At 39.8% G+C, this 10,858-nt stretch overlaps 1 protein-coding gene across 5 annotated transcripts in view; it reads right to left on the reverse strand.

Moving 5' to 3' along the window:
• The window catches only part of qki2 (QKI, KH domain containing, RNA binding 2), a 68,063-nt gene extending 65,615 nt beyond the window's left edge, over positions 1-2,448 (reverse strand). For 3 of the 5 annotated variants that reach the window (XR_009706111.1, XM_061227307.1, XM_061227310.1), the window contains exon 1: positions 1,665-2,433. Coding sequence is in view for 3 of the 5 variants with exons in the window: in XM_061227307.1 (XP_061083291.1) it covers positions 1,665-1,806 (142 nt within the window). In the remaining 2 variants the exon portion in view is untranslated. Of the gene's footprint in view, positions 1-1,664 lie in introns of all 5 variants that reach the window. The other 2 variants (XM_061227309.1, XM_061227311.1) reach the window with 2 other exon arrangements.
• Positions 2,449-10,858: the final 8,410 nt, after the last annotated feature.

Here is a 10,858-nt window from a genome sequence, read left to right on the forward strand (position 1 = left end):
AATATTTCTGCTCATACCCAAACTGGATCACTCTTTCTCTGTTCTAATACAGATAACCCTTTCACTCGCCAACTGCGGCTATTTGAAAACGCACTATTTAGAGCCATTAGGTAGCGGAATGTCAGTAACAGGACGGTCGATTTATGGAGCCACAAACAGATCGTTTGTGGGGAGCTAGCCTGTCAGATCTTTGACTAACGCGCTTATTGAATAAACACAACACGCGCGTTCGCTGTAATATTGAAGCGATGTCACTTTCACTGAATAAAGCACGAACCGAAAATTAAACACTCCACATTCCAATGCAGAAGCTAAAAGGTCCCTCTACAGCAAATCGTTAGTAACCTGTTGTCATCCAATCTCAATCAGCATGATTTCACAGTGTATGTGTCCCCTTTAGTTTATGTCTGCATAACCTCCAGCCTAGGTTTCAGAGATTACCATATAACTAGCGAGTTACAAATAGTTTTTTGTAAGGAGTATACACAAGATTGATTTCATTTTGTCTTCCATGCATCAAGGCTACCGGTACAGTAGCCTATTAAAGCTCCCGATGAAAACCAATCGATCTAACTTCGCTTTTCAAATGAGATTTTTTAAAGTCCTTTCAGCAAATGGTACTGGCTCATTGTTTACTCATAGGTATTTATATCGATCAACATTTTTTCACAAGATGAAAACACCCATTTCACGTTGTTTTTGTAGTCCGCTTGGTATCCAGACGCACCCACCTGTTTGTCTCTTCTACTTAAGTTTAACCTCTAGCTCTTAAAATAGGTCTCTATGACTGTTGTAACGTGAAGTCGGTATCCACATAAAGTCTGCAAAATCCATGGAGATTATAAGCATTGCGTTTGTTTGGTTGATTGATTGAATGAACTATTCGTACAAGTAACAAGAAGTACAGACCGTGAAGTAGAGGCACCCTGCGGTATTAAGTGGATGAATAGAAAAGAGCGTAGTGTTTACGTTGTTACATTATCCCAACATAGATCATATGACGTCCATCATCGATAACGTTGGATCAAGTTTTCACCGTCACTATATTTTTTTAAACTAACGTTAGCCTCTTGGTAAAGCACGTTGGCTATAGGGAGCTCTTTGTGGTGTGTTTCAATAGGTGGAATTTGCAGTTTATTAAATTAGCTAGCTAACAGATTACTTAATGACAATAGCATTGTTTTCAGCGTGAGAGGGAGTAAAATGGGAAAATGCAAACCTCTCATAAAAAATATTCTGACATAGGCTATTTCGGTTAGTTCAGACTAAACGCAGCTAACGTTACAATTCCAAGCAGAACACAACGTTATCAAGCTAAAGCTCAAAAACCCAAGTAACTGGTGGTTGGTTTGGTAGGCTACCCTATGTAGTTCATAGGAACGTGAATGCCAGTCTTTTGCGAAGAACTAGCAGCCTCTCGGTTCCTGTCATACTGCTGTCCAAACTAAGTGATTACTGCCAACAAGTAACACAATGATAAAACAGCACATAACCCACCCTAATCTTGCACTGCAGCCAGATAAATCTCAAATTATTTCAATCTTATTCCCATGAGTTCAGAAGAATCACGGCTTTCTTGCACAGAACCAATGCATTCATTCTACGTTGTGTCCCAGATATAAGTAAATTACATATGCTATTTTTACATATGGATCGCGTTTTACCTTCGTCCAGCAGCCGCTCTAGGTGGTTGAAAATGCCGCAAAAGTTGGGTAGACTGCTCATCAGTTTTTTGTCGTTCATCAACTGCATGAGATATTCTGGCGTCGGCTTCGGCTTCTCTTTCGGTTCCATTTCCCCAACCATATTCCAAAATAAGTTCAACAACCCGAAGTGAAAATCGACGAATGAAAATTAAACCAAAAATCTAAAACGCATAAAAACCTAGAGATTATTTCTGAAAGTTTAAAAGTTCACGCGAATAGTTATTTAATGCCGTCCCTACCCGTCCCGTCTCATCCACGCCGAGACAGTGAGTTGTTTCTCGCCACTGCTGTTCCGACCAGTGCGTTTACCACAACGCAATCCCGCTTCTTCTGTGAATATTTCCACAGATACAATATTTCACGACGAACGCAAAACCAAGTAAAAGCGAGGAGGGTAAAAGTTCCCTTTTTGCTATATTTGCCTTTTACATTCCATAAGTTATCCAACGCTGTCAGGCTACTCAAAAATGAAGAGTAGCCTAAACTCCCGCATAACAGCAAACGTTCGCGAAATGATTTACTCCCAGCACTCTTATCCTCTCCCTCTTAGCACAGTGTTTGTATGCCAGACTTTCCTGTGTCCCGCAGTAAGTGTTCAAAAGGGTGTGCGTGTTGAGCGAAGATGTGCGAGTGTATGGCTGTATACCCTCCCTAAAACGACGAGCACTCTCTTCGGTCTCGTTCTCAGTAACGGCTCTTCATTGAAGCTGGCGTTCCGGTCTCCAGCCACTCGGCTCGCAGTCACATGACGACCAGACCCCACAGCGGATCCCTCGTGCGCGTTCCTGAGCAGAGTGTGGGAGGAACCTGGGGCGGCGTGAATAGAAAATTAGGAGAAAATCCCTTAACATTTTGCCCAGACACCGATTTAGGAGAAAACACATTAAAGCTCCACGTACCATTATACCATATGGGCGGATACAACCCTTTTTTGAGAAGACAAAAATTAAGAATTGATGGTAACACCTAGATTATTTACAAGTAGCATAGCAACTGAAATAGGATGTAGGCTAGTGATATAGAGGGGGAAAGAAAGTTTTCAAATAACTGGTGCATTAGGGCTGCAGCTATATGCTTCTGACCTGAGATGTGCAGTATGGGCTATTTCTATAACTATTTTTACTATTTTTCGCAATGGCACATTTCTTTTCCATGATATGTTATTTAGGCTAAGCCTAAACGTTCCCCTGTGAACTTCAAAATTCCACTATTTAGAGTTACACCGTGTTATTATGTCACAGAGTGATGTCAGAGCTAGAAATATTTAACTAAATGTTGACAGCACAGTTTGAGGGGTTAATTCGCCACCAGGTAACATTTGCACTTGCAGAATAATGGCAGAGGTGTATCTGAATAGATAAACCTAAATATTGAAATGAATGATAATGTTAATTTTTATACTGTATATTATCAGAAATGTTATCAAAATCAGTTGTACAACTGAAAATTAGCCACCGCTTACAACTTTTGGAGTAGTGTTCAAAATATCTTGTGCCAATTTTAGTTTCAGAGCCAAAATGTTTCATTTTTGCCCTTCTATATCGTTTTTAATGGTGGTCACTTGTTTATCTTTTCATTGATGTGTACTTCTTTCATTTCCGTTCCTTTGGACACAATTGCTGCTGTGGTAACAAATCTATCATGTATTGGATTTTTGTCACAGATAGCCTGAAATGATTACAGAAGAGAATTATCCCATTATTAATAACTGCTGTGAGACTTAAAGCTAACAAAAACTTTAGGCAAGAGCAGGGATATATACTTTCTTTATTACAATAGAAGCTGAGTTTATATAAATGTTATACAACAAGATAAAGTTGTTAGACAACATAAAAAGATAAAATAAAATAAAAAGCCATCTTATTTGTTTTCATGAAATAGTGTATTGGAATATGTTATTTTTAAGATGGATTACACTATTTCTGATTGCATTGTAGTATTTGGCTTCGCAATGGGCCTGCTGTATGGATTCAAAAATATCAGTTATAATGTTTGTCCAATGCAATTCCAACTTTTTCATCTATCGATAATCTGTAAGGCATTAAACAAGAGATACGTTTCTAAAGAAAGTTTTTATTTCTTCTCAGAAAATGCAGTCCAGGAAAAGAGTTGAGAAAAGAGAGGCCGATGGCAACTGAAGAACAGGAAGGCTGTGTCCTGTGAGATTTTTTCCAGCACCTTCCTACAGTACGTGTTTGTGAGCCAAGAGCCTTTCTCATGCAGATTGAGTTAGACACAGTGCTCTGTCCTTCTTGGCTGGGGACAGAGGGGTGGGGATGGCCCTGGTATTTATGAGCTCCTGCCTCCCACCACCCTCTCCTCCCTCTGCTCCACCCCCTCTGTGACAGCACTGTTGTTGAATGTGGAGGAATTACGTTTAATGAATGCATGCCTGCACACATGGGCTTAGAAACTAGGCAAGGGGAAAAAACTCTCTCTCTCTCTCACTCTATCTCTCTCTCTCCTCTCTATCCCCAATTACCAGTGTCTCCTGGTATCTCCTCTAACTCATCACCTGTTTTTTCTTTCTCTTTCTGTTTCTCCATCACACGCATATTTCCCTGCATCTCTCTTATTCACTCTTATTTCCCATTTTTACTCTTGTCTCTATGCCTCTCTCTTACTTTCATCCTTGCTTTCACTTCTCTTGTACGGGAAAATTTCCTAGACACGACACTCTGTCGCACCACTTGAAAGTCTCCACTTCACTGTGATGGTATTCATGCCCATTTGCTGTCAAGTCCAAAATAAAATTGCCTATAACCTGATTAAACCTGATCACGGTGTCAAGGGAGGTCTTCGCCATGGCAACAACCTCTGGAGGACACCAGTTAAAATTTAGTATTGTTGGTAAACAAACTAAATATTATTCAGAAGTCCCTAGCAAGGAGACTAGAAAGGGCAGAACACACGTCTCCAAAAATAAAGAATGATTCAGCCTGTATATCAAATGATATTTATGTCTTTGGTGTTGCGATTCTCCGTCCTACCGCTGAATTTTCCAAGCGTTTCCCAGCCAAGGAGACGCAACAAGGCACACAACACGCCACATGTTCATTACATTTCATTTAAAGTAACTTAAATGACTTTTAAAAATGTATTCATTTATTTTTGGGAGAGGTGGAAGCAAATGTACGCTACTTCATGTCAGGAGTGTGCTGGCTCGGACGAGCCGTTGACATGAAAGCTGGACTCGTGTTAGTTTCAGCATCAGAGGATTGGAATGCAGGCTATTTAACACAAGAGTCGCACAATCCTGAGCCAGGCCTGCCCTCTCCAACACTTCCACTATATAAAGACAGAAGTAATTAACAGTGTGCTGAGAGGACAGACATTTCATTAGAGCTCCTGCAGAAAAGAAAAAGGGGGAGGGGGGTTCAGAGTGGATCAATGACACGGAAACAACCTCATAACATACTCTCTATCCTGGTTCAATAGTTCTGCCTCGTTTACTCTTTTTTTTTTTGCCAAACTTTCATTTGCTAATTGTTTTGTTGTTCCTGTGAATGCTCCAGCAACACACTTTTAAGTAATGTGTGGTGCTAAATGTAGTCTCAACTGAATTTGAAGAAAAAGCGACAGCCAGAAAAGAGAAAAGAAAGAGAAAAGAGGATCAGCTGAAGGCCTTCTCTCCCGTCTGTTTCCTTTTACTAAGAGACTTTGGGCATTGAGATAGTTAGTGCACTGGCTGTGCCGTTCAAGTTAGTTAAGAATAAAAACTGGTGGAGCAATTTTCCATATTTCCATTTATGCATATAGAATCTTAAACCCCTTAAATGTCACAACAATCAGAGTGAATACCAGGTTATGTCAAAGAAATTGACCAAATTCTTACTTTCATTAAATTAAATTTTCATTAAGCCATTTCAAACTTTCCCATCAACCTTCAGTAAAGTTAGATTAAGTAGCTAGCTTGCTTACATTAGCTGTGTGAAATGCTGGCATGGTAATCCAGAGGACAAAATGTAAGCTAGCATTGGTAATGCTACCTCCTTGACTAGTCACAGGTTTCAGATGTCTCTAAGAAATGCAAAATAGTAGAAAATGTCAAACCTACACATTATCTTCCTGCAGTAAGTAGGAAAAAATAATATCACACGAGTGCACACTGGTGGGGAGGGGTCTTTTTATAGAGAAAACCATCAGTGGAAGTTACTTAGCTGTGGTCAGCTACATCCTCCAGTTGCATAGTTGAATGATGTAACTGCCCTGGAAAAACTGAATGCGTTGATTACAATGTGGCACTCATTTTTGCAATGTGGTACTGCAACGTGAACCCTGTATTGTCATGTGACATGCTGGGGCAGTGTGTCCTAATGCGGCTCTTGTGTTACATCCTGCAATTTTTCAGGGTGCTGCCAACTATGCAAGTATTTGGTGAGTTTTTCCTAATCTGGCTCATATACCATGTGCTATGGCCGCTGTATCATAATGTTACATGCTTTTTGGAGGCGGGTGAGAGGGGGATTTCATGGCTGTAAAGTCCAGCCACTATTTACAGTAATATCACTATGCGGTGAACTGGGAGACCAATCCTGGGGTCTAATTCCTGGCTCCCTGTAAGATATTTGTTGAAACACACCTAATCCCTCCCACTGCCCTGTCATAATGAACCAGTAACCAAAATGCAAAACTTGTACATTACATTGCATTGAATAATGTAAAATTTAACATGCAGTATATGTATCTGTGTGTGTGTGTGTAAACCCTGTGTGTTGCGATAATGTGGACTTTGATAGATGTCTGGAGGGTCTCTTAGAGTATACAGTATATCACTGTTTGGCCACTCCTGGCTTTGATCTGGAAGTACAGAGCTGGAATGACAGCAAATCTAACTGTTTAATAAGATTTGTATGAATTACAATCAAGCCTCTGTTCCATTCACACACAGTAAGTGGAGTGCCATGTATGTGGTCATGTGTCCTTTAATGTAATCTTTATGCATTAGCTTCACTCACAGATGTTTGAAGTAGTATGCAATGGAGAAAGAGATAGTGGGAGAATGAGTGCGTGAGTATGTGAGGAGGCTGGTTCGTGCATGAGCGAGCGTATGATGGCTTGATAGAGTCAATTAGTCTGTGAGGGACAAAGTGCATGAGGGAGTGAGAACCTGAATGAGTGAATGATTGAATTACAGCTTGAATCAATGGGAAAGTGAATCAGTGCGTCAAAGTGTCTGTCATGAATGTGTGGCAGTGGGGTCATGAATGAATGAGTGAATGACAGCTTAATATCAGAGTGATTAGGCTGTGTGTGTGTGTGTGTGTGTGTGTCAGCGGGAGTACTTATACAATAATGAATGAATGAATTATTAAGATGCTTAATGAAATTGTAAGAAAAAAATGTGTTATTGTGTGAGTGAGTGACTGAGTTGTGAACTGTACAATGAATTTAATCTGGACATATTTCACAGTTAAAAGCTCGCTGTCCATCATCATAAATTATGTACACAATTTGCAATGTATTACTCTATTCTAATTTATATTTGATAGGATTCTATGAGTTAATGATAACAAATGATCTCATTAAACGATTAATTGCATGGCACCACATCACCTGCCCGTTTGAACGTTAAATAAGTTTGTGCAAATTTATGCAATTCATGCCATTTGGCAGCTATCCTTGGTCATAGAGTTGGCAGTAAAATTGTGTGCTATGCGTGTCTGTTATACGTGTGGGTGTATGAACAGATGGTGAGAAGGGATTTTTTTTGGTACTGGGAAACTGTAAAATATTAAAAAATAAAAGAGCTCCAGAAATCATTTTCTCTTACCTGCTTATCACATTTCTAGACCATAGATATTACAATAAGGTGATGTATCTACAGTATGTATGAGACATGTAGCATACGTCCAAAATTCTAACCCTTTCTAACGATGAACAAAAGAGCTACAGTATATATATATATATATATATATAGTACAATGAACAGCACTGGTTTTGTATGCTCAAAATGGGGAAACTATATTCATACTAAAACAAAACTATCCATTTTGCAAGGATAATACTATTGAGACATATTCTATAGCTATGAATGTTCTTATTGTAGATTGGTACCCACAATGGGGGATCGTCTGATTATTCTTCCATATAGAATCCTTCAAAGTCCTGCAGATCCCTCTGTCTGTATTTGTGGCCAACCTTCAAATTCTAATTTTATACCTTATGCTTTTAAAATGGAAATGGGAAAAAATACATTTTTATACTCTGCTGCGGTACTATGGAATAATCTTCCCAGGGATATAAAACTATGTCTGAATGAGAGATCTTTTAAATCAATCAATCGATCAATCAAACATTAACTTAATTTATAAAGCACATTTCCTATAGCAGTTGCAACTCAATGTGCTGTACAAACATTTAAGACAAGACAGAAATAAATCAAGATAAAAATGATAAAGATTAGGTTAAACAGCTGAAGTAGTGAAAGTGGCGGACAAACATGATTGGATAAATAACAGAGTAAATAGTTAAAATAAAATAAAAAATGTATGAAATCAGAAGTAGGACTGATAAATAAAATGTGTATAAAAGGGAGATTAGGGAGGGTAAGAGCAAGGCTAAAACCAGGTAAAAGCCAAGCTAAGAGAAATAAAATAACTAATAATACATAAATACAAATAAATATATAATTATAAAAGTGGTAGTAATAAAAAAATATATATATATATATATGTACAGTGCATCCGGAAAGTATTCACAGCACTTCACTTTTCCCACATTTTGTTTTGTTACAGCCTTATTCCAAAATTGAATAAATTCATTTTTTTCCTCAACATTCTACACACACCCCATAATGACAACATGAAAGAAGTTTTTTTGAAATTTTTGCAAATTTATTAAAAATAAAAAAGTAAGAAATCACATGTACATAAGTATTCACAGCCATTGCTCAATACTTTGTTTGCACCTTTGGCAGCAATTACAGCCTCAAGTCTTTTTGAATATGATGCCACAAGCTTGGCACACCTATCTTTGGGCATTCCTCTTTGCAGCACCTCTCAAGCTCCATCAGGTTGGATGGGGAGCGTCGGTGCACAGCCATTTTCAGATCTCTCCAGAGATGTTCAATCGGATTCAAGTCTGGGCTCTGGCTGGGCCACTCAAGGATGTTCACAGAGTTATCCTGAAGCCACTCCTTTGATTTCTTGGCTGTGTGCTTAGGGTCGTTGTCCTACTGAAAGATGAACCGTCGCCCCAGTCTGAGGTCAAGAGTGCTCTGGAGCAGGTTTTCATCCAGGATGTCTCTGTACATTGCTGCATTCATCTTTCCCTCAATCCTGACTAGTCTCCCAGTTCCTGCCGCTGAAAAACATCCCCGCAGCATGATGCTGCCACCACCATGCTTCACTGTAGGGATGGTATTGGCCAGGTGATGAGCGGTGCCTGGTTTCCTCCAAACATGACGCCTGGCATTCACGCCAAAGAGTTCAATCTTTGTCTCATCAGACCAGAGAATTTTGTTTCTCATGGTCTGAGAGTCCTTCAGGTGCCTTTTGGCAAACTCCAGGTGGGCTGCCATGTGCCTTTTACTAAGGAGTGGCTTCCGTCTGGCCACTCTACCATACAGGCCTGATTGGTGGATTGCTGCAGAGATGGTTGTCCTTCTGGAAGGTTCTCCTCTGTCCACAGAGAAACGCTGGAGCTCTGACAGAGTGACCATCAGGTTCTTGGTCACCTCCCTGACTAAGGCCTTTCTCCCCCGATTGCTCAGTTTAGACGGGCGGCCAGCTCTAGGAAGAGTTCTGGTGGTTCCGAACTTCTTCCATTTACAATGTCAACTGTGGGACCTTATATAGACAGGTGTGTGCCTTTCCAAATCATGTCCAATCAACTGAATTTACCACAGGTGGCCTCCAATTAAGCTGTAGAAACATCTCAAGGTTGATCAGTGGAAACAGGATGCACCTGAGCTCAATTTTGAGCTTCATGGCAAAGGCTGTGAATACTTATGAACATGTGATTTCATAGTTTTTTATTTTGAATAAATTTGCAAAAATCCCCCAAAATGACTCAAATCAAAGCTCCAGTGGCCTTTCTGGCCATGCACACCTTAATCTGATGTCTAGCAGGATGTTGTGTTTACAGTGAGTATGGTGGTGGATATTATGGCATTGTTGCAATCTACAGGTCCTGTTTGAAAGTCAATAGAACCATGAAATTTAGTCTTGTCTGCCCAAGACAATGGGATTAACAAGAACAAGGGACTGATACTTGATTGGGTAGACTGCAGTTCACTAGTTTTGGCAAAACATAATAATATGATGGGCCATGGATAATCTTTCTCTTTTTTTCTCTTAAACACTCCACTAAAATATGTTTCAAAAACATTTGAGGTGAGAAAAAAGTAGTTGCTGAATCTTGATTTCATCTGCAACACCTAGTTTGAATGTTTGATCAGATTTCTGTGTGCCAGGCAAGCTGCACTGACTTGCACTGCAAGGCTCTTGTTTACATGACTCGTACAACAGGTTGGGACCATTCATAAATGTTGTTCCCACCTTTATCTTATCAAAATAAGAGAAAATTGGTGAATGCGCCAAGTTCTCATAAACCACACATTTTAAGAGATATGTACAGTGATACCACACACTGATAGAGCTAAGATTTTGCAGAGAGAGTCATTGTTTATTCGGGTTTGGTGCTAGACAATGGCAGCCAGAAGCTGAGTGACACAGTCAGTTAGCATGCTTATATGACAGGGTTTTCCCCTCAATCCTTAAACAGGAGCACAGAGGGAAAGACACTCTAGAAGTGAACGAAAACTCAAGAGGTGATAAAACTGCACCAAATCTGTGCAATGATGTGCTCCTGTGCAGAGTTGGATTAGTGGGGTAATTCACAGGTTTCTTGGCACATGCTTTCAATTGCACAGTGAGAGGTACAGTAGTCTATTTGAGTCCATTTTTGGGACTGGGACTCTCTTGTTGATCTACTCTGTCATGAAAACAAATGACATCATCTCTCGAATGAGTTGGTAATCGCATAGGAGGGGGGCTGATGGCCACTAATTAAGACAATTAGTCGGTTTCACATGACCAACCTATACGGGACTGAAAAGAACTAGGCCCTGTCTGCTTCCCTCCATCTATTCAAAATATGTACATGTGGAGTATGTGTCTATATTCGTGACCATGTGTGTGCCATGTGTG

The sequence above is a fragment of the Conger conger genome, chromosome 2 (assembly GCF_963514075.1).
Source record: "Conger conger chromosome 2, fConCon1.1, whole genome shotgun sequence".
Classification (NCBI taxonomy): domain Eukaryota; kingdom Metazoa; phylum Chordata; class Actinopteri; order Anguilliformes; family Congridae; genus Conger; species Conger conger.